The sequence below is a fragment of the Scomber scombrus genome, chromosome 11 (genome assembly GCF_963691925.1).
Source record: "Scomber scombrus chromosome 11, fScoSco1.1, whole genome shotgun sequence".
Classification (NCBI taxonomy): domain Eukaryota; kingdom Metazoa; phylum Chordata; class Actinopteri; order Scombriformes; family Scombridae; genus Scomber; species Scomber scombrus.
The window spans coordinates 8,036,517-8,061,377 of NC_084980.1; the positions used below are offsets into that span (position 1 = coordinate 8,036,517).

The window sequence follows — 24,861 nt, forward strand, 5'->3', positions numbered from 1 at the left end:
GCCGAAGTGAACCAGATGTATTGAAACTCCTAACCCGCCCCTTTCTTCCACGGAAAAGGGAGACTTTTTACAGAGAAAGAATGCAAAAATGCATCCAAGATGTGTGTCAGCTGCTTTCCATTAAAGCGAGATGAAATGACTCCAGTGCGCATCTACTCCTTTCTTGATTTTCTTTGTAAATGTGTGCGGGAGGGGGACGAAAAAGAAAACATTCATGTTATATAAATATTTTGAAATCATTAAAGCACATACATCAGTTTCTTCATGCACCTTTTTTTTCTTAAAAAAAAAAGGTATCTCTGCACACTGACGCGCCCTGCACAGTCAGCAAGTTGATTGTTTATTCCTGTCTGTCTATATGTGTATTCCCCCGTGGAGCCCTTTTAAGGAAGAAGGAATATCTAGAAGTTTCGTGTAAACTTTTTGTTCGTGCGCGTTCTGGTGTTCTCCTACTCCTCAGATAAAGCGCGTGAACTTGTCTTCCCCCTCCTCCTCCTTCCTCTTCCCTCCTCACCGTGCGCTCTGGTCCTCCTCTGCGCGCTCTGGATCTTGCCTTGGACAAATTGCGGCGGAGCGGTGGATCAGCTAAAGTTCGCCGAATCGGTGTAGAAACACCAAGTTTGGAGCGGGAGAGGTCGAGTGTTTGGTCTTTCTGGGGAACGGGGTGTTGTGATACTTTCTTCAGTTTTTTAATTTTGTCGCACTTCCACCATGGAGACTCTCAGAAGTCTCTTAACGCTGCTGTGCGTCCTGGCTGGAGCTCAAACGCAGATCCAAAGACGCAAGTTTGACGGTAAGTTTGCTGAAATATAGCCTGTGTTGTATTTGCCAAGAACATTTTTAAATATAGGATGTGTATAACATTATGTTGGATGTAAAGGCATTCAGTGTTTGAATCCCACTTGATGATGTTCGCTGCAAGAGATGATCCAGATGTTCTTTTTTTTGAGAGGGGGTGGTTACCCGTTCAAGACTCCTCACAAACCAGCAGCAGAGATGTAGAACCAACTGAAACTAACATCAGATGATGACAATAGCCCAACCTACCGTGAGAAGGCCCTTGTTTGGTCTCAAGGTTGTCACATAGGCCTACACAGTTGGCTGATGAACAGGGTAATGATGCAGTGTAAGCTCTACCATTGGCGTGGATGTCCAAGTGATAAATATGGACATGAACCAAAGCAGCTCATGGCACCTCAGGCCTTCTCCACTGCCATAATACCTCGCAGCAGTCACAGAGTGGAAGTGTACATGCAGACAGACAGACAGACACAGGCCTACAGCTGTCATTAATCTATCCGTTTAATAAAAATGTAGCAGCCCCATCACACCAAGTGTGTTGCAGAAGACTACACCTTGTTAGCCTGCAGGCCTCCAGTTCTGCAGCTGCAATACCTGCATTGTTAGGATGGATGGAGGTAGATGCATTCTGGATTTGCAGGTTCTTGAACAGAGGTTTCCCTCTGAGTGTAATATAATTTGCTGACAGCCATCTTTGTTTGTTTATTTGTTTGTTTGTTTGTCCTGTGAGCAGAGTGTCCTGTTGACCTTTTCTTCGTACTGGATACATCTGAAAGTGTTGCCCTCAGACAGAAAGTTCCCAGCTTTTACATCGACCAGATCAAAAACTTCGCCAAGCTCTTCATAGATGAACTGGCTGAAAAGTAAGACATGTACAAACACACAAACAACCCTTATTGGTATTGGTATTATTGATATTGCATATAAATATTGTACTGATTTGACTGTGCTATTATAAGATTGTTACTCTCTGTAATACCTTTATTTACACAGGATCCACGATTGTGACCGCTTCTTGACATGGAACTCAGGAGCGCTGCACTACAGTGACGAAGTGGTCATGGTGCGAGAGCTGAGTGACATGCGCACCCATCGCCAGCAATTGAAGGATGACATTGATGCCATCAAATATATTGGCAAGGGCACATATACTGACTGTGCTATCAAGAAGGCCCTTGGCGAGCTGCTCAGCGGGTAATAATATCACACACACACACACACACACACACACAAACACACACACAAACACACCCACACGTTCTTTAGCAGATTAAGAGATAGCAAGAGATGAGTGTGTGTTCTGAGTGTGTGTTTTTGTGTGTTCCTCCATGCAGGGGTTCCCACTACCAGGAGAACAAGTATATTGTGGTAGTGACTGATGGCCATCCTCTTACTGGTTACAAGGAGCCATGTGGAGGCGTGCAGGATGCTGCAAATGAAGCCAGGCAGTACGGAGTGAAAGTGTTCTCTGTCGCCATCTCACCTGACCACCAGGTACACACACACACACACACACACACACACACACACACACACACGTTTGTACTTGGTGGGGGACCCTCATTTGCATACATCCCCTCAACCCCACCCGAACCATCACAACTAAATGCCCCAATGTTAATGAACAGCATTTTCTACACTATCTTAATGCAATATGCACACACAGTATAAACATTGGAAGACTTATTGGTCACTGATATAATTCCTTTTTTTCCAAACTGCTTAGAAGATATTACTTCCTAGTGTGGCTCTGATGTAAAGGATGGGGCGAAGCGAAGGGAAGTAAACTTTCCAAAAATGTCATCACTCTCAAGGTCTAAAACTCAAATCATGCTTCAAAAACAGAGACTTAAAAGAGTGTGAACACACAAATCTGTAATCCACTACCTGAGTCTGGATCATATTCATTTTTTAACTGAACACATGAAGCTGTGTGTTCATCTTGCGTAGAGTTTATATAGTGTGTAGTAGAGCTCGACCGACTGACATATCGACCAATAATAGCTCATTGCAGATATCTTGTATCAGTGTAAATGATAGTCGATAAATCGTGAGAAATGAAAGTATAGGAATGCCAAAGATATGTTCTGAAACCATGAAAGAGTTTGTCCACCAGGGATTAGTTTATTTTTCAAATCTCCCACCAAAGTACATTCATTGTTAAAAAAAAAATAATAATTTGAGTTAATTAGTTTACATTTAATTTTTAAATGTATATTATGAGTTATGTCAAGAAAATAAATTGAAATTGGTCGATATATATTTACAATCCTAAAATATCAATATTGATATCAGCATCAATAATCCTGAATGCTGCCAAGAAGATAAAAAAGTCACACTGGATGAACTCTGTGACCTGATCTTAGATTTTATTTTTTTAAAGGAAATTTCAAATCAAATACAAATCCAGTATCTATCAATGCCTTAAAAAAAAGAAGTGTTTTTAGAGGCAACATGGAAATTTAAGGGGTGAAGTCACCCAATCGACTGACAGCTTCATGAATTGCGCATCATTTGCAATCACTATCTTCTATATGCCCCTTCTCAAGGTCCGATTCACAAAATATATTGCACTGATATGACAACGCAAACATATTCATGAGGTTTTTCAGCTAAGTGCCAAGTTTGCCCTGTTGATCGAAGCTCTTTCTAATGTTTCAGGCTTCTCTCCACATTTCAGCCCACAGACAAATCTACAATGAAAACTGCAGAGAGCATAAAAGCAAACATTGTATCATGTTCAGGTGTCACTAAATATCTGTGGGACTTCACAGAAAAATCAATACCCATGTTCTGTTTGTAGTCCACAGCTGGCTGCAGCATCACACAGCAGCTGAAACGATAATCGTGTCTCCAAACAGATAAAGATGCTGTGCTCATTTACATACACGGCACAACAGCAGTAACTTCATTAACTCTGGATCTGTCAGGATCTGATCATTAATGTTGTGTGTTCTGCCACACATCTAAATAGATCGGCTGTAACGCACAGATCCAGGTTTATACACTGAAAGTGGCTGAAAGTCCCCCCCCCCCCATATCTGACTCGCCATTGATATTATTCAATAGCAGTTCAATATAATTCATTCATTCTGAAGACGCTAATAATTTCACTCTAACTGTGTGTAGCTATTGGTGCTGATATTTGTGAATTAGACTGTATTTGCAATGAGGCTCATTTGCATAGAAAGGGGCAAATGTTGTACCAATTGTATGCATATAATCAAATTTACATACACGCAAATAGAAAAGGAGCACTGAGATGCTATTTGATTGGCAGCAGAGTTTGTGGTGCATTTCACCCTTTGTGGGTGCTTTGTGGATTACACTGTTTCTTTTTGTCTCATATGTGTAAGTTTAGTGTCCGCAATCTTTAAACAAATCTTTTTTTTCTTCTTTTTTTTTTAAACGTGAACGTCACTGAAATAATGTTTAAGAGATCACTGTCATCAGTCATCTGCTTTAGTGCAGCAAAAACTGTATTCTTGGTGTTATTTTCAGGACACGAGGTGATGATGTTTATGCTTTGTGTCTCACCAGGATGCCAGACTGAGACTTATTGCTACCGACCTGTCCTACAGACAGAACTTCACTGCTGCTGATAAAGGCAGAACCGACCACAAGGGAACCATTCACACCATCCTTAACATGATTGTATGTGTCCGCTTCTCCTCTCTCTTCTTCTCTCCTCTCGTCTCCTTTCTTCTCCTCTCCTCTTCTCTCCTCTCCTCTCTTCACAGCTCTCCTCTCCTCTCCTCTCCTCTTATCTCTTTATCTTCAGTATTGTCTGTTTGAAGCTAACCCGTGTTTTTTTTCTCTCCTTCTTTTCTTCAGACAAATGAGACAAAGGATGTGGTATGTCTTTTTAAGCTCTCTTTGAAAGTAAACTGATGTGTGTTTGCTTGCTGCAGATGTATCATACATCCAAGAAGTTGAGATTCCCTTTTAACACGGCCTAAAACAACTCTGGCAGTTTGAATATTTCATCTGTCTGGTTTTTTTTTAACTAAACTGAATTGTTTGAAGTAGGATAAATTGTTGTATCATGGCTCAAGTCCATGGCTTAAAAGTGTTTTTACAAACCAAATGTCACCACTTAATAATGTTTATTAGTTGTGGCGACCAAAGTTGTTTATTTAGTTCAATAAATTATACTCAAATCCAGTTACAATAATATTCACGGCATTTTTTTTTAGATATTTGGTCAGTATTCGTCTTTTGTTGTTATGCGCTGGCTCCGCTGGTCTCCGCTACCATCTGAACTCTGCTAAACTCTCTCATACTCAGGAAACAAGGAGCGGTTAGCAACAGGAAGCTGAAATGATCACATAAAAAGCTAATTGCGATGCCTGCGATATTCAGAATCTTGCTTATGTTTCTGACTCCAACAAAATGACTGTAATTTTATCTTAAATATTTGACATATACTACTGTCACTTGATGCTTAAATATGTTAGTTTGTAAGTTTAGATAATTCCAATAACCATTAGCTAATTATATAATCTAATTGTATTGAACTTAACAGATCAGAGTTACTTCACTTTTCATAGGTCATACACTATTACATATACTACTATTCATACATTATACATACATACTATGCGAAGTGCTCATAATCTCTCTTTTCTTTTTTTGCAGTGTTGCTCTTTCGACTGCCATGTAAGTATCCCAATTTTACCTCACCGGTATCTCAATTCATTTTCTGACTTTGTTTTTGATCAATGACATCATTGGCTGTGTTTTGATGGTTCTCCTGCAGGCTCCAGATGGAAGCGGTGGACCACTTGGAGATCTTGGCGCCAAGGTATGATGACAACATGAATAAAGCTTATGTCAGAAACACAGCATTTTGAAATGCATTCAGTTGCACAAGAGATGGTTCTTATTCAGACCTGTGTTCTCTTATCTCTCCATAGGGAGAAACAGGTAGACCAGGGATGCCAGGAGAGAAAGGAGATATTGGTAACCCGGTAAGTGGCTTTTTCCACCCACGGCCGCCTCTTTCACACCATAATATCTCCTTTGATTCATCACAGAGACTTGATGGACGTGTTATTCAGATGAATTTTGATTTCTGTCACTATGTTACAGGGCAACATTGGAGATCCCGGTCCTATTGGTTACAGTGGAATGAAGGTAAAGTGCACCTGAGACAAGAGAGTCACAGCTAACTACTAACCATAAGTGGTATCCTCCACTCAGGGAATGCTAAGTGGATTAAGCTGTAGCAACAATAATGCATAAAGCTGCAAGCAAAGGATGATACAACACCATTGACACCATTGTGTCATACTGGGATTTAAAAGATGGTAAACTTTCCTACATCCAGTTTATCTGCCTTTTTTAGCTTTAGCTTAGTAAAACTAATGCACGCTGAGAGCTCATTTCTGATTTGTTGGTTGTGTACCTAATGATGATCATTAATTAGTATGCTTTATGTCAAAATGAGTCTGATCTGTGTGTTTCTGTTTCCAGGGAGACCGTGGTGGCCGAGGAGATAAGGTACTATAAGAACGCACAAATACAAAAAGTATACTTTAACAAGATCCAGTATATATTCCAGGATAATTGATGGACATGGCTGACTGATGTCGTGTGTGTTTTCTGCAGGGTGAAAGAGGACACAAAGGCTACAAGGTGAGCTGTTCCTGAATGTCTGATCTTTACAGGGATGCTGTGTCATCTGTGGTTGCTCTGAAATGTAATGTTTCACTTCTTCCTCCATCACTTCTACCCTCCATCACTCACTCTCTCTATCTCATCTACCTGTCCCTCTTTCTCAGGGAGAAAAAGGTCTAAGAGGAAATGATGGAATCGACGGACGCAAGGTGAGTTACAATGCTGAAACATCTGGCTATCTGGCTGTTTCCTTGTTGTTGATGTGATGGAATTGTTGAACATATTTTCTTACATGTTTCTCTGGTTTTCCTCATTAGGGTGAAGCTGGTTTCCCTGGGCTTCCTGGCTGTAAAGGTTCTCCAGGGTCAGATGTGAGTTGTGTGCATTTCAATCACAGAAACATCCTCATGTTATGGCTTACGTCACTACCTACATGACTCCACTCACACAAAGGTCTCACAGTTTGAATCACAACCAGATACATGTGTTAACACACTCTTTGACAATGACATCATGCTTAAGGACTGCAAATACAGTCAGTCAGATGTGCAGATGTTAATCAAACACACACTATTTCTTTCATATCTGTGTCCTAATATCTCTCTTGAACACAGACGCATTTAGACGAGTCGCTTCTGTATCCGCCTTGAGGCTTAGCAACATTGTTTACATATTAGCCATTGGCTACTATTGTGTGTTTAGGAATGTCTTTCTTGGTGCGTCCCTGACCAACATCACGCCCTGTGTCTGGAGCCCCTTGGCAGACAGACTGAGGCCCCTGGTTCTTTAATCACCACTTGGTTTACATTCTCTGATGTCAGATTGTTTAAATGAAGCCATATAGTCATACTGTAAACAAACACGTACATGCATAGTGGCCTCAGACTGAATGTTATGACTTCAGCTGTTTATGGTAATGTAATGAAACTGTCTGTTTGTCTTCTGTTTCCAGGGCCAGCAGGGAGAACCTGGACCAAAGGGAGATGCTGGTGGTTATGGACTGAAAGGCGCAAAAGTAGGATATTAAGAAAATACTTGTGCTGTTCAAGATTTCAAATCTCGTTTTGGTACTAAAAAGTCATTGTGTGTTTAATCCAGGGAGATTCTGGAGATCCTGGCGTACCAGGAAGAGCTGGAAAAGATGGCCCAATGGGACCTCAGGTAAATCAATGCAGGGAGAACAATGACAAAAAACAGACACCTGTATGAAGGGTATGTTTAAGTGTAACAAGAAGCAATGTCTGTGTCATGACAGGGTGAGCGGGGCGTTCCTGGAAACAATGGGGACAAAGGAGAACGTGGTGATGATGTAAGTGATAAAGGTCCTGGACAATGCCAGAAATCTTCATGACCTTCAATGGCCCTTCTCGTATCATGTTTTGTGTGTGTGTGTGTGTGTGTGTGTGTGTGTGTGTGTGTGTGTGTGTGTGTGTGTGTGTGTGTGTGTGTGTGTGTGTGTGTGTGTGTTTTTCAGGGTCCACCGGGAAGAGATGGACCTCGCGGAGAAGCAGTAAGTACAGGATAAATATTTGTTTTAAATTTTGAGCTTGAGCTGCCAAATTATGTGTTAACATCATTTTAAATCCTTTGTAGGGATCAGTTGGAGGGAAGGGAGAGCAGGGTTCCCGGGGGAACAGAGGACCAAGAGGAGACCCAGTAAGTGATGATGAGGATAAAGAGGAGGAATGAAGGGTGATTCCCTTTTTTTAGGGAGCTCTCTGATTTCAGCAACTCCTCCTCAGAAATTCATAGGAATTTCATTGGATTCATAGGAAATAGGTGAACTGGAAGTGACCTGAATGGAATCATACTGTTTTCACAATATTATTCCAGACATACTCCTATTGATCTAACTTTGTTTTAAACTTGGCTCAGTCTGCCATACGTGTCTATTGTTACTGTCTTGACACATTTATTCTTTCCTTGCCAGGGAGACCCAGGACCCCGTGGAGAGCAGGGAAGGGAGGGCTCAGCTGGCCCCAACGGAGACCCTGTAAGACACACATACACACTCAAATACAATCACACATACAGGAGCTACACTCTGTGCAGTTCCACTCTTTCTTAGCCTGTTTGTTAGTGTTTCAGGATGTAGCACAGCCCCAAATACAAACCACCCACTTTTTTCACTGGCAGCGTCCTTTTTTCCAGTTGAAGGGGGAACTTCTAGGTTCATATGTGCACACGCATCCATATTTCATGTTGAGGGGTAGTACACTTGGAAGAAGCTTAGTCAGAGGCAAATCTGGCTGGAGCCCCAGAGTGCTGCCCACTCCTTGCATGCTCCATCTCCCCTCTCTCAATCTCAGTTACTTACTCCTCCTGGGAACATCAGCACTCACTCTTTCCCCTCTGACTCAGTCCTTCTCTCCGTCTGCTTCAGCCAAAACCTCAGTATGGCTTTCTTAATAAGGCACCAGGCAGTGTAAAAATAATAATACGTTACAAGCATTAGTTGTGGTAACCTCCGTGATGTCAAAACCTTCAATGGTTCTATTGTGCTACCTCCTTTCCTCATCAGAGCTGAATGAATAGTAGGGAACTCAATAGTACAGAAAACATGGAACCACTGACATGTTGGGCCTACCTCAATTAGTCAGGGAAAAACTGTATGCTCATACGCAGTTATGTGCTGCACATTGTTTGCACTCATTACTACTATTATTATGCTGCACTTCATATATTAGCAATATTTGTTCATGTTAGCTTGTATTTAAAGGAGCACTGTGGGAAAATATTTGCTGTCTTTCCCAGATGCAAATGAGAAGGGCAGTACAGTTTGATTTAGCTTATGTTAGCAGTGACTGGAAACAGAGGAAACGCCTCAAACAATAGTAACATATGACTCCTACTCCAACACTGTCAGCTATCAATACATTAATGTGTTTTGTTCCGTTTCGTATGAAAAGTGTACGAAATCGTTGACTTCACTATGGGGACAAATGCTAAAGCTAACTCCTCCTATAATCTACAGCACCTTGTTTTCTCTTTCTGTAACTTATGTATTAAATACTCATACTTGGCTCAGTCTCTGTTATGAATTCATTGAAATTATATTTGACGCCTGAATTAAGGTAAGATTAAAAACAAGTGTTTCTCTTAAAATGTCCCCGTGTTCCGTTAACAGATTAAGAACAAACGTCAACTTCAAAACAGGCAGCTAATGTGAAGCTATACTGCATGATGCTAATGGCAGATGTGTTCAAACATCTTGAACTTTACTCAGCCTGTAGCAGGAAGATTGTCACCCATCCAGAAAATAACTAGCAAAAAAGTATGTTAATGTCATAGTTTTACTTGGTAGAGCAACTCAATCTAGCTGTGCTGTAATTTCTCACTTTGCTGCAGTGATGTATTAGTGTACTTCAGGGTGTGTCAGTACACTGTGACTTCACTTTTGGGCGTGGTTACAGGTACAACACTACACACTTGAATTTTTAAACCAGAGAGGACGAAAAAACACTGCTTTTTGGCTTGGTGGAAAATGATAGTCAGTCCTCTGATTTCACTATATTAGGTTTTGACAGTTTGCCTGTGCCAAAGACTCATGGGAGCTGTAGTTGTTGAATGCTGACAGTAAACATGATCATATTTCTATTAAAAACATGGTGTCTCTATGTTGTTTGTTGTGTTGGTTCAAGATGGTCAGTGTCAAAGTCCATTTCCAGGTTTTTATTCAACAGAGACAACTTTATGTGACTGTTGTTATTATATAAAACAAGTTCTCGATGGATATTTTAACACTGCTGTTGTTTTCCAGGGCGAGGCTGGCAGGGACGGGCTTCCTGGCCACAGAGGAGATGAAGGCATACCTGGACCAGAGGTGAGTCCAACAGGACATAGAAACACACTTGTACTTGACTATTGATAAGTCTACATGCATAATATTTTAAGGCCTTAATCACAGGAGAACTTTGCATCGTAATCCCCTGATGATCTCCAAAATCTATATAAATGCAAAGTTTAACATATCGTATGCAGTCAAAACGCTGTTATTACCATTAATCATGTATAACTGTAAACAATCATTACAGTAAGTACCTTTGTATTGACTGGACACTCATTATCACACAATCTAAGTAACAAGCTAACCTGGGCCTGTAACAGATTAAAGCGTTACATAACCAGATAGACGTCATACTGCTGCATTTAGACTGTTGTAGTTTTTGTTCATATTAAGTTCACTAACACACACACACACTCAGCCGTAATCTTTTGGCAGCATCCATATTTTTTCAACAAGCACATGTCCTGTCACATTTCATATGTTTCTCATCTCATCATTCCTTTTGTTTCCCAGGGACCCAAAGGACAAAGAGGAATCAAAGGAGCTCCGGGAGACAGAGGACAGATGGGGGAGCTGGTAAGAGGGAGACAGAGGGGGAAAGGGGGAGAGGGACAGATGTGTGCCATCCATTATAAGCCCTGCCATGAGGTTTGTGTTTGTATGTGTGTGGATCGGTTAAAGTATGACCTTCTTCATTACAGGGAGAAGATGGTGCCCCAGGAAATGGTACAGCAGGTTGCCCTGGTTTCCAGGTATGTGTTAATATTTCATGCATGCCATGTATGACTTACTTTGTCCCCCTGAATATCAGTAAATTCTGAACCTTTTTTCTTTTTTTAGGGTTACCCTGGTGCACGCGGAGACCCTGGTGAGCCAGTAAGTTATCTTTAGATTTTTATTTCTTTATAAATTTGGGAAATATTTCACGTCTACTTAGTACTTTGCATGTAAAATTTTGACATTAAAGGTGAATATGAGTTCACTTCCAACTGTGTAAAATAAATTGTCATGCACATGTGCCCTCCTGACCTCTAACATTTGCTGTGCAACCTTCAGGGTGGAAAGGGAACCCCTGGACCTAAAGGAGATGACGGCGATGCCGGCGATCCAGGCTCTGATGTGAGTCTGCCTCTGTCTTGTCTCCTCATTCTTGATCTCATTTTATCTTTCCTAAATCCTTTCTTGGCGAAGAGCACTGACAGGATGTGAGTCACATGTCTCGCTTTTTGGGTCGCCATTTCCATTTTTCTTTTTTATTGGTCTCTTTTAGCACTTGTAATAATATATAAAAATACTTTTCGTATGTCTTTCAATTTCGTCTTTGCTTTTCTGCATTAGCTTGTTGGAAATTCTTTACTACTCTTATTCCATCGTTCTTGTTCTCACACTGGCCTTCTGTTATGCAGCTGTAAATGCTTTCTTTAGTAGATGTGAACACATTTTCTCTCTGTGTGTGTGTGTGTGTGTTTGTCATTGGGGAAGAGGGTTTTGAGCTGATGCAGCTGTGTATATTTCGTTGTCAAGGATACCAGGAAATGAGCAGCAATGATGAAGGGGCATTACTCTTTTAGTGTGTGTGTGTGTGCGTGCGTGCGTGCGTGCGTGCGTGTGTGTGTGAATGTGCATGCGTGCACCCGCGTGTGCGTGGCAACTGTGATCATGCGTGTCCAATGTAGCGTGCCACTTTAACACTTTAACCCCTGGTTCAACTTGGTCGTGTTTACATTATAATTATTGGATTTCCAAGGTTTGTGTTTTATGACATAAACATTTCTGCACATGTTTGTACTTTGCTGTCATCCGTACATCAGTGCACCCTGACCCTTTTTCTTCACGACGAGTCACCCTTTGTAAGCTTAAGCTGTAGAGTGTCAGATCAGTTTACAACTCATCAAAGACTTTTTGTTAGCACAGAGCAGGATGAAACACATGCTTTCCATGCAAGTATACTTCACACAGTTGGTTAGATATACTTTTTTCCACTTTTAGTTTGTCCTTGAGTAGTAAGAACAGCACACAGGAAACATTTTATAACTTACTGTAACTTATTCCACAGCCGAGTTAATGGAGCATAAACCTCAGCTTGATTATAAAGCACTGTTTTTTTCACACATATCTCATACACAGACCGTGTAAACAAGTCGCTGTGGAAGCAACTGTTTTGGAGTCTTCACAAAATCTTGATTTCAAGCTTGTAAAGTTTGCCGTTTCATTTAGAGTCACTGCACGCTTTAGAAAATGTTAGGAAGGATTGCAAATGGGATTTTTAGTAAATGGGTTAAACAATCAAAAATGACCCTTACTGTCCTCAAATGAGCTCCTCTTTTACATTTTCTAGTCATGCATTTGTAATCTAACTATGAGTGTGTTCGCTTCAAGAAGTACTTTTGGAAAATTTTCACTGTCTTGCCAAGATTTGAGCAAGTAGATTGATACCACTCTGAAATCTGTCCGGTAAACATATGACTACTATCAGCAGATAGTTAGCTTAGATTAGTTTAAAGACTGGAAACACAGGCTCTGTCCAAAATTTGACAGCACATCTAAATCACTCAAATAAACAAGTTATCTCATTTAATCCATACAAAAACTGACAAGTTGGGCCTTTAGGACTGTTATGTGCAGGGCTATTTCTTGGCCAGGAGCAGTCCAGCACTTAAACCCTGTAAAACTGCAACTTTTTTTTTTTTTTTTTTACAATAAACCAGATGTAATTTGTGTTAATTAGTGATCTTTAGCTAGCTGCTGTTAGCTAGTTGTTTCCCCTAAACTAAGCTAACTGTCCCCTGGCTGCAGCTTTATATTTTAACACATAAGTTTGAGAGTGGTATCAATCTTTTCCCCAAATGGTCAACTTATGCTTTAAACACAATATCGCTAATCTTTCCACAGCTGCTGCTCCACATATCAGTCCATGACTAAGTCCTTTATAGAAATACATAATAAGATGCCATATTTTGTCTATCTCAATAGGAAAAAATGAATTCCACAACATTCCACTTGTCCTCAGAGGCAACCGTTCATCTCATTTCACTTTTTAACAGGCTGTAACATATTTATCTCTGAACAATTACTTATTTGTATCCCAGTTTTATACTTTCACTGCTTTGGACAGTACAGTGGAAGAAATTATGCGACATCAAACTGGTAGCAAGTATAATACAAAAAAAGATAGTGATTTTGAACAACTGGATTTGTGTTTTAAATTGCTTAAATATTTCACACTGTACAGGCACGTACCTTGTTTGTCTGTACTTTCTCTAGCTAGAGGGCATAGGAGGGCTTAGACAGGGGTGTGTCAGAGAAGATAAAGGTAGAGACATACTCAGACCTTTTAACTTCACCCATTCAACTTATTTTTTTAGTTGACACTCTTGGGAATGGTAATATATTCACTGAGGTCCAACAGCCACATCTGGCTATGAGTAGTCAAATATGACGTCATAAAATCAAGGTCTGGAACTGGAAGTGTGTTTGTGTGTGTGTGTGTGTGTGTGTGTGTGTGTGTGTGTGTGTGTGTGTGTGTGTTTGACTGTGGATGATATGGCCCATGTTCTATAGATCTGAGTGTTTGAAGTTGAGAACGTGCAGTAATTGGAAGCGTATGTGTATGCGTGCATTTGTCTAAAAAGCCAGGTGGTTGGCATTACCGTCTTTCTTCCTCTCTTTCATATCTGTCAGCTGTAGGTACGCCTATAAATGGTTGTGTAGCAGCAGTGCAGATATGACCTGCAACTCAAACCAAAGAGCAGAAATGATTTACTGTGACTTTACAGTGTCAGTCTGCCCTCTCTGCAGAGGGTTTGTGTCGATATTATTGGCTAAGGTGTGTCTACTGTATAAATGATCTTTGGGATTTGACAATCCTTCAAATGAAGCATTGTTAGAGTAAACATTCTTTGTTGTAGAGAATCATACAGCTCTTTCCAAAGAAAAAAAGAAGAAAAAGCCTCTGTGCACATGTGTTTTCAGGCCGCTTAAAATCGTTTCTGGAGCAAAATATCAATAAGGGTGGTATCTGCTCTTAATTTAACAGGAATTTGAAGTCTTTTTCAATTTACGATGGCCACACTTCTTTAAAGTGCACAAGAATCTGTGGAACATGGAGCTTAAAGATGAGATAATTTTCTTAAATTGATATAAGCTCTTTATCCTCCACGCTTCCACAATCTAGACCATACTCTCACAGAAATCAGATATGCAACAGTGCAGCAGCTGCACAAGCCTTGGCTGTTCCCTTTCTCTGAAGCTGCATTGTTGAGGCAGATGGTTGGCCAGAGAGGGCTACAAGAAGGTTTGGAAATGGATTTAGAGTTTTTTCTCAAAATGACTGAACCTGTTGAGAATGTTTTGATGATACCACCTCTAAAGGATGTATCATTTGTGGAGCACAGTATCGTGAAATATTGACAATAATTTAAAAAAATCTTTCAGATTTAGGGACTCAATACTAAACAGTGTTGCTGAACTATCCAGTAACCGTAGTGCAGATGAGAGGAATTAGATGAGAGGATTTAACAAAAATGTTCATATGGTCACCTGAGTTGCCTTTACCACATGCTTACAGTAATAAACTTTAAGAGCAGATGTGAAGGATGCAGCTAGTGCTAAGCAAACCCCCCCCCCCCCCCCCCCCCCCCCCCCCCCCCCGGACGATTATGAGCCTGACAGGAAGGCCTACAGACACTACTCTCACTTACTTTCACTGACTTCACTTTAATTTGGCCCACTTCTGAAACCAAACCTACATTCTTGGACGTACATGCAAGAGTTTAAGTGGCACTCATCCATGAATGAGGCTACCTAAAATTACAACTCATTGCTGCTCTGCAGCCAGAGGTTAGAACCTAATCTGATCTAAACTGACCAGTAAAAATAAAAACAAAGCAAAATTCCTCTCTGACACTACAGTAATACTCTCCAATAAGCTTCTATCTAATTCATTTTAGGATTTTTTTTTGTCCCAAAATGGTCAGTATTGGAGATCATTAGATAATGTTATAACAACCTTGTAATTCATCATTGGTACAACTCTGAAAGGTAGTATCTGCTCTCCAGAACAGCAAAAACCTTTTTTGTATCACAATACAATTGATATTGATGCAATTGTGATAAAAAAAAATTATGCTTACTGTAGGATTTTAACTACATCTCTACTGAACACGCTGTCATCTAATAGTAACACTGTCTAACTGTAAGGGATACCACAAGGCTCCATACAGTATTAGGACCTTTGCTTTTTTCACTGTTTGTGCTCCCATTTAGCAACAGTTTGATATGAAATGTATTTTTACGCTGAAGACATGCAGACTTCAGTTTGAATCACTGAGTGATGGTTAAGGCAACCTATAAAACATACCCTAATCAAGTTGATGTGCAGGCTGATAACGACTTGCATTGTGTGTAATGGTGATAATCAGTTTTTCATAAAATCCTTGATGGGATATGTGTAGATGCAAAGCGTTTTTCAAAAGATGAAAAGAAAAGCAGCACATGCACATAGCTGGGCCATCCATCTGCAGTCATATGAAGATTTACTCATTTGTAACATACCAACAGGTGACAAAGCTGTCATCTTGCCGTGAAAAGTATTGCATTTTACACCCTGACTGTGCTTGATCTTTACAGCTTTCAGCATAGTTACTGCATAAAACATCTTAGTTATCTGTGTAACTGTAGCACATCTACATCCTGTAATTTGCACTGTTTATAAACTGTAAAGGGTGCGGGCCTCTCTCACATTCTTTATTTTGTTTCTCTTTTCACAGAACAACATCCCAGGACAAAAAGGAGCTAAAGGGGCCAAAGGTCACAGAGGACGCGAGGGCAATCCAGTAAGAATACCTTGGAGCCAGGGCACCATCTGATTGTGTGTGTGTGTGTGTGTGTGTTGGAGGCTTATCTACACGTGTGTGCAAGTTGAGACATTAGACATTAGAGGGACTGCTGTCTACACATGCAAAGTACTCCTCTCCCCACATCACTAACACTTTCCTAAAACAACTGGACACGGTAGTATTACTGCACTATAACACTATTATAGCATACAGGGGTCAATCATTTTGTGTTAGTAAATCTATATTTAATTCAAAGTAATTTGTTGCAGATTATTTTCACCCACGTAGTTGGTACACTAGTGAGTGAATGGTGTGTGGGATCTACTGAGAATAAATCACATGGCCCACATTTTGGATAACATGTCACCCAGTGCAAAGGTTGATCTAACAGCATGGCTCTGTGGATGGCAATGTTGGTTTGTTGATTGTTCCACTTTGTTCCAGACTGAAATATCTATAACTATTGGATTGATTGTTATGAAATTTACAGACAGCCATGTCTCTCTCAGTATGCATTTTTTCACTTTTGAGAATCCTTTAACTAATACCATCAGGTCAAAATTTCCAATGCCTGCAAAACGATTGACTAATACACTAATTCTGGTCAATGTCAGCTCTACTTTCTACCAAATGTTAGCATGCTAACAAGAAACTAACTAAGAAGAAACTAAGATAGTTAGTATAGTAAACATTATACCTTCTTAACATCTTCATGTTAGCACTGACATACCCATTTAGCTTACTGTGTTTGACTCTATGAGCAGAGTCCCATAAACTTCCAGTTAAAGAGCTAAGCCTAGCTATTCTCACCACTGAACATAACAACAAACCGCATGCAAAGACAAAAAATGGCATCCCTGAGTTTGGCTCACTGTAGATCGGAAATATGGTGTAATTTCCCATCCTTTTCACCATCTGGCATGTGAAAGCTTGTGGTGTTGGATTATGTGAAAAAATGAACAAAGATCGGATCTAAACATAAGTGTATGTTTGAATGCATGTTCTCCAAACCTAGAACTCTTAACCTTTCACACTCTCCTCAATTTGTCTCTACTCCTCCTCCACCTCCAACCTCTCGTCTCGGCTTCTCCTCTGGCTTTTGTAACTGCTGCATCAACAGTTTGCATCATATGTGTTCTTGAAACAGTTTCTCTCATCTATAATTAACAGCTGTCTCTCTTTTTCTCATTCTCATGTGCATGGTGTGTGTGTGTGTGTGTGTGTGTGTGTGTGTGTGTGTGTGTGTGTGTGTGTGTGTGTGTGTGTGTGTGTGTGTGTGTGTGTGTGTGTGTGTGTGTGTGCGTGTATGTGCGCCTGGTGTCTTTGTCACAGAAAAGAATGCTCTCAAACTGAGTTTTATGTCCTTTAAAACGAAACAGATGGTTCCACAGCCGAGCAAAAAAACAAAATGCTGTGGCAACAAGCTTTGAAAGATTCACATGTTGTTACAGGAAGATAGCAGGGCAGACAAATGCGTGGGTGCGGATGTGGGTTAAGGATTGAGGGATTCTGGGTTGCAGTCCAAGGAGTAATGGTTTTCCAAAGAATCACTGCTTTTATTCCAGTTAAAATAAAAAGAGTCTTCCAGTATTAGTTCTATCATCTTGAAGTCAGTTCAGATAAACTTTGATGTGGTTAGTTTTTTTGGAAAATATAAACATATACACAAACATCAGGGGAATAAATCAATCTTTCTGCACATCTTTTATCTTGCATCTAACCATAACTGTAACCCTAATTCTTTCTCTTTAGGGAGTTCCTGGGCCTCCTGGACCAGCAGGAACTGATGTAAGTATAAAAAAAAAACTTGAATCAGTCCATTTAATCGAAAACCTCGCCCTCATTTTAGCCACAGGACAGGATGGCTGAGCAGCACAGACTTAATTCCCCCTTGAGGCTGTGCTAGTTTTGAATCTGAAACTGATACTGTAAGTTTAGTCCAAAGCCACACATCTAATTTCCTGAACACAAAAACCCTCAGCCTTTCACCTCGCAGTCTTCTAAGTAAAATATCTTCATTGTCATGTTTTCTTTTACTTTCTTTCTTGTAGCAGCTTGACAGTGTCACATGCTGTCTAAGACCTGGTTGTGTGTTGTGTTAGACAGTTATATAATGTGATATAACAGTGCAGTGCCGTACCGTAATATGTACTCCATCCCTCTCTTCAGGAATGTGAAATTCTGGATATCATTATGAAGCTCTGTTGTAAGTTACACACACTCACAAACACATATAAATGCAATCATATGTACTCTGCGTTAAAAACATTGCCCTTTTCACCTCAGTGCCTGATTAGCCAAATAGGTAATCAAAACCCAAAGAATTTGAGGGTTCCACAGGTTATGTTGTTCTTTTCTGCAGTTAATTAACTATGTTCTGATTTGTGTGTGTTTTCCCCCCATCCTTTTCAAACCACGTCACAGCTTGTTGTGGTAAGTTTGTACCCAATCTGACACACCGTTATCCTCATAATTGTTTCTCATACTCCATGGCTAGTTATCCTTTGCAATTTTGTTAATATGTGTGCGTTTTGTGTGTCTTCAGATTGTAAATGTGCAACTCTGGACCTGGCGTTCGTTGTGGACAGCTCAGAGAGTATTGGCAGCACAAACTTTGCTATTGCCAAAGAATTTGTCGTCACTGTCATCGACAGACTGATCAAAGACCAGAAGGTCAAGGTAATGCCCTTCTCTGAAATTTGTCCTATATTTTGACATTTAACTACACTTTATTTCATAATCGTCCACCTTTTCTTAATCTCTGAAGAATGACTGATGTTTGATCTTTACAAGGTATATTGCATTTTTTATTCCATTTGAAACCAAAAGTTTTGGGAGAAATGAGATGGTATGCTGCCCTGAAAACAGACCTAAAAATAGAAAGTGTGAATGAGAGATTTTGTCTTGGGATTTTGGAACTTGCTTTTATGCCTCTCCACTCCAATGACTCTCCTCTTCCAGTCTGGATAAAATTAGTCAGGATGGGTGGGGCGCAGATCTGTTGACAGAAGAAAACACATGTTTGTAGACGTAACACACGGACAAAAACACACAGTCACCATGCAATGTTTTTCTTTTCTAGTTTGCAGGTAACGAGTCCAGATTGAGTATAGTCCAGTACAGTGGATCAAAAGCCCAAGAGTCTGTAGAGCTGGGCCGCAACGCTGCTAACCTCTTGGATTTTAAACAGTGAGTGCACCCAGAGTCCTGCCTGCCTTGCGTTTCCTCTGCCCTGCTCTTTGACAGTGTAGTGGTGATGAATCAGCATCACCACTGCTGTTGAGGTTTGATTCAGTGGTTCACTTACAGGTTACACCCTCACAAAACTATGCACACTTTGGAAAGAACTAATGCAGTGTTTTGGTTTTGTAGTCAGTCAATTAACTTACTAACACTCTTGTTATGTTTGTTGTCTTAAAGAGATTGAGAGGATCAATTAAAACACCATCAAGTAAAGTTTCACCTTAGGCATGTTCAGCCTGGCTTAGCACAAAGTCGGCAGGCAAGTAGATTTGGTTAGCGTAGCTCTATCTGAAGTACTTCCCAACATCACTTAAGGTGTCTTCTTTACTTTGTATCTTATGTATTTAGAACTTTTATGAATAGAAAATGAAACAATGTGGTTTAAAGAAATAGGTTAAAATGTTGGAAATATGCATATCATCTTTATTTCCAAGTTAGATGATCAATCTGTGCATTAAATGTCCAGTTTGTAGGATTTAAGAAGGTTGCAGATGGTAAAAAAACAAACAAATAACTCTTCCCCCTTCCAAGTGTGTAGGGGATCCTATGATGGAGGTGAAAAACACGAAAGGTCCTCTCTAGAGCCAGTATTTGGTTTGTCCGTTCTGGGCTACTGTAGAAACATGGCACTGCATTATGGCACTCCCTATTTAGATATAAATGGCTCATTCTAAGCTAACGAAAACGCTACAATTCTTATTTTCATGGGATTTTACAATTATGTTAACATACTTACCACTATACTATTCAACTATTATTTTTCAATTTCTGCCAAGTCTTTGCTAGATGCCTCTAAATTCGACACACTGAGCCTTTAAGTACACAGCTGGAGCTAGAAGGAGATTAGCTTAATCATCTTGTTTAATTTGTACATAAATATCAATGTAAAAATGAAAAATGTGTGGCTTGACGCATAGTCAAGTTATATGTATGTACATATTTAAGGTTCAATACAACATGTTAATTAGTGAGCTTTAGAGATATTTGTAGGTGTATTTTTCAGCTTTGAAAAGAGCCAGGCTAACTTTTTTCCCTTTATGCTAAGCTAGGCTAATTTCTACATATCTACATATTTCTTGACCAACAAGAGCTGGGCCAAGACCCATGCACAGCACCTCAGAAGTCCTGTCCTCATCTTGAAGTTGTTAATTTTCTGATTAAATCTAAACAAAACACTGACTTTTGAATGGTGCTGTGATGCTGATATAGCTTTCTAGCTAACAAGATGCATATGTAGGCATATTTTAGCAGTTTGTACAGAGGCCGAACATTTAGGCTAAAATATAACCTGTACCGATATAACTAATAGTTAATGAAACAGATATGAATTTCTTCAATTTAATTCTCGGCAAGGCAGCAAACAAGCTTTATTTGTGAATGCTGGAGAATAATCATTAATTTTGTTAAGAAGATGTGTCAGTGGAGCGCTTTTGTAGCAGAGTAACTACCGTGCATGCCATATATTCACAACATCCCTGGTTCAACCCGCCGGCAAGGGTCCTTTGTTGCATGTCATTCCCCTCTCTCACCCTCCTTGTTTCCTGTCGGCCTCTATGCTAGCTAATTTCAAATAAAGGCAAAAATGCCCAAAAACTAATACGTTTTGGGGGGGAAAAAAGATGTGTCACCAAACATCTATGTCTGTGTGTGTTTATGTGTGCAGGAAAGTTAGAGAATTGCAATGGCTGGCTGAGGCCACGTACACCGGCGAGGCCCTTGAATATACTCTGACAACCACAGTTAGCCGAATGAGACCCGACAACCGAGTTGTTATTGTTCTCACCGATGGACGCTCCAATACTGACAAGGATAAAATTCCCCTCAGCATACTCTGTGGTAATAAAATCCGAGTGAGTACATTGCAGCAGACACAGTAAACTGTATGGGGATGGCAGGACATGTGTTTTGTTTGCTTAGTGCCTAATTTTATTAAACCAAGATCTGTTTTCTTGTCATTGTTTTTTTAATGCCATACTCTTTGAATTCAGTATTAGACCTTTTAACCGAAAAACAGATGTACAAGCTAACCTGAGAATTTATCTCTTCATCTACAGGTGGGCGGTGTAGGAGTGATTGACTACTCAGGCCGTCAACCCAACCCGGAGCAGATTGACGAAATGGTGTGTAAGAATGACCCCAAACCAGGCTTTTCCTTCGTCCGGAATAACTTTGCAGAGTTGCTAAATGACACTTTCCTACAAGAACTCACAGCCTCAATCTGTAAAGGTACTACAAACACACACACACACACACACACACACACACACACACACACACACACACATACATGCACACACACATCAATGGTTATTTTCATCAACTGAATAGTTTGTATCACCTCCAAATAAACTGATATAATCCCTGTTATTCTCTCATTCAGAAAAGAAGTGCCCAGACTACAAATGCCCCAGTAAGTCTGTTTTTTAAAATATGCTACTAGTTTCACATTTTGTTGGACTGCAGTTTGCTCTTTTTGAAATGTACCTCATCGTACTGCTGTTGATACAGTTTGTCATTTATGTCTTTGCTAACATCTTTATAAATGTGAATATATACAGTAATTTAAAATGTATAAATATATTTAGTGCGTTTTATTTTTTATTTGCTAGCTCTGTAATCAGTCATTACAGTATCACTCAAATCAATTACTGATCAGCTTTACTGTGCCCGTTTGTGTGTGTTGCAGTCTCCTTCCGTCAAAGCAGTGACATTCTGGTGATGATGGACAGCTCAGCCAGCGTCGGACAAAAGAACTTTGAGCTGAGTAAGACCTTTGTTGAGCGGTTAGGCGAACGTTTCCTGAGTGCTCAGAGAGAAAGGGGTGCCAATGTCAGGGTAGCTGTGGGCCAGTACAGCCGCGATGCCAAAATGGAACAGGGACTGACCTCCAATTTTACCCTGCTGTCTAATCGCATTGAAAAGGCAGCCTTCCGAAATGACGGCACTAACGTGGTGGAGGCCATGGACTTTGCCATTAAGAATTTACCTGGTCGTGGGGACGCATCAGGAAGCAGGAGGAAGCTGGTGCTGTTCTCTGACGGCAGGTCGCAGGGCGTCACTGAGGCTGTGCTGGAGAAACGTGTTCGTGAGTTAGGAGAAGCTGGGGTGGAGCTCTTTGTCATCACAGTTGGCAGCCAGGTCAATGAGGTTAATCTGCTCACACTAGTGAGCAGGGGACGGCGGGGTGACAACGTCTATGCCCAGCGCCACCTGTTCCGTGTCTCAGACTACCCGTCTCTGCTTCGTGGGGTCTTCTACCAAACCGTCTCCCGAAGGGTGTCCCTTCCCTTAGAAAGCTCCAAATAAGAGGACCAACACACTTTAGATTTTTAGTCCCATTATGAATATTCAGTCTCACTCATTTACCATACACTGCATTTGAGTACTTTTTATGTAAAGAATTGTCACAGAACGACAAATGATTGTGTGGCAGGAAAAAGGAAATATCTTCATGAAATAACTGTGGGACTTTTCTACCCTGAGTTAGGCCTCAAAGGCAGACCATCTCAAGCAATGTGTGTGGTTGGCTCATTATAAACGAAATGAAGGTGCTAACTTAACCCACTTTAGAATTTACAATGTAACAGAACACAATCTGGAGGAACTGCTGCCTGGGAGGCAAAATTCAGGGTAAAATCATCCCATAGCAAAAATACTTGCTCTGGTTCTTGAGAGCCTTCAGTAACACATCTAAACGTACTTCCGGCTTTCAACTGCATTTAGCTGATTTCAACTCAGTATTAGCTAGTCTGGACCAGTGTGGATTGAAAATTCTGATCAAGGCTATACTGTCTTGTCTCTCAAGGACCAGAGCTTCCACCATTTGAAGGATTGTATTTAATATCTGAAGTGGGCTTTTGTAGCTCTTACCACTCTTTCAAGTGGTGTCGGATTTACCAGAGTTTTCCAATAGGAAGTTCCACACGAACATGACACACAATTTTGTTGTACTGCTGTGTAATGACAATAAAGGCATTGAATTGAATTGTGTCAGATGATCAAGTCAGGAAATGTTGGGATTCAATTGTGGTACAATATACTCATGTCAGCAATGCTTGACCTATCAAAATTTTACAAAAAAAACAACTTAAGTGAACCAACCACGGCTGTGAGTTCAAAACATATACATTCTTTGGGGATTGCTTGCTGCAGTGACTGTAAGGCTGGCTCATGTCTGGCTTTTATGGCTTATCTTTTTCAAAAAAAAAGTTGGCATATAGCTTGCAAATTACACAATCTTGATATATTGCTGAACTGGAGAAAACTCAAACCCGACATCACTTGAAAGCTCTATTAGATCACCAAACCAACAGGGAAAACAGGATGTGACAGCAGGCAGGCTCTCAAACAAAACCTGTCAGGACTTCACCTGCTTCTAATGAGGACAGGACAGCTGGACTCAACATGTATTATTCTGTCTGAGCTGTATGTGTATCTGTTTGTGTGTGTGGGCCTGTGCATGATGTGTCCAACACTTAGATGTATAGGCGTGGAGGCGATTTTTTATGTTTTTTTTATGTGTAGCCTTCAGTGGTTGTTCTGCCTGAGTGTCTGGTTCAAATAACAAAGACAGAAACCTGTTCTTTATTGTCTGTGCCCACCACAGACAACTATGTCAAACACACATACACACATCTTTGTACTTCATCAGTGAAGTAGGAAAACATCTGTCATGGTTGAAGGCTGAAAAAAAAGATAACCTAATGGGACTCCTGCCATCAGTCGCCCGACGGAAACACACACACACCATTTAGATCCCCTCAACTGTAAAGTTTCACACCTTCAGTTTTGTTGTCATCAGTGACCCAGAGTTGCTGTTCTGTTGTTATTACCTGTGGTGCTATTAGTCCCAGTGTATCAGTCTCTACCCATGTTGTTAAAGAAGATATTTTTACCTGAGGATACACCTCAGTAGTGTTGTAAAAGCTCCTTCAATAAAGGTTGCTACACCAAATTGTCTCAGCTCACTTTTGTCTGCACACACAGTCATGTTTTCATCACTTTAGAGGACATTACATTGAGTCACATTCATCTCCTGGAGACTTACACAAACGTTAATCATAAAAACTACTCTCCTAACCCTAACCCTAATCTTACTTTAACTTTAAAGCAAGTCTTCACCCTAAAATGAATGACTTACATTTATGTTAAATGTTTTAGAAATGAGAAAACGAGTCCTCATTTACACATACCTCATTTGTTTTGAAACAAACATGTAAAAATGACAAGTTCTGGTTTTGTGGTTAATGAGTTACATACTGGAACCATTTCTTATAGTATTTTTGAACTTTTGGAGTGTGCTTCCATTCTTTATACTGACACCCCCTCCCCCCAAATAAAGTTAATTTCCCAAAATATGACACAATTCCTTCAAAGGATGTTTCCTGTTTTTTGAGCAGTTGTAATATTTTATTTTTTAACTTTGCTGAGAACTATGATGCAGTGACATATGCTGCACGTCCAACAGAGCAACTGATGCTGGTTGTAAAATTAGACATACATTTTAGCAGCTTAACTTATTTGAAAGAGAAAATGAAGGCAAACCATAAAAACTATGCAGTCCCTCTGTCTATT

The 24,861-nt window shown here is 40.3% G+C and overlaps 1 protein-coding gene across 1 annotated transcript; it reads left to right on the forward strand.

The window, feature by feature from the left end:
* The first annotated feature begins 390 nt into the window (after nt 1-390).
* col6a1 (collagen, type VI, alpha 1) lies at nt 391-24,241 on the forward strand. The gene is made up of 35 exons (XM_062428802.1): nt 391-793; nt 1,535-1,664; nt 1,795-1,995; nt 2,136-2,295; nt 4,342-4,455; nt 4,636-4,656; nt 5,440-5,460; nt 5,561-5,605; nt 5,718-5,771; nt 5,893-5,937; nt 6,277-6,303; nt 6,412-6,438; nt 6,585-6,629; nt 6,738-6,791; nt 7,373-7,435; nt 7,519-7,581; nt 7,676-7,729; nt 7,895-7,930; nt 8,014-8,076; nt 8,351-8,413; nt 10,181-10,243; nt 10,721-10,783; nt 10,909-10,959; nt 11,048-11,083; nt 11,264-11,326; nt 15,976-16,041; nt 17,797-17,832; nt 18,214-18,250; nt 18,469-18,477; nt 18,590-18,723; nt 19,127-19,233; nt 20,951-21,137; nt 21,342-21,513; nt 21,668-21,697; nt 21,974-24,241. The coding sequence occupies exons 1-35, from the start codon at nt 712-714 to the stop codon at nt 22,591-22,593; spliced, it is 3,042 nt and encodes a 1,013-aa protein (XP_062284786.1). The 5' UTR covers nt 391-711; the 3' UTR covers nt 22,594-24,241.
* Nucleotides 24,242-24,861: the final 620 nt, after the last annotated feature.

Excerpts from the sequence above, each read along its gene's own strand:
- col6a1 (XM_062428802.1), top strand. The coding sequence starts at position 712 with ATGGAGACTCTCAGAAGTCTCTTAACGCTGCTGTGCGTCCTGGCTGGA. Across the intron at positions 1,996-2,135 it reads CTTGGCGAGCTGCTCAGCGG|GGGTTCCCACTACCAGGAGA; the intron begins GTAATAATATCA and ends TCCTCCATGCAG. Across the intron at positions 4,456-4,635 it reads ACACCATCCTTAACATGATT|ACAAATGAGACAAAGGATGT; the intron begins GTATGTGTCCGC and ends TCTTTTCTTCAG.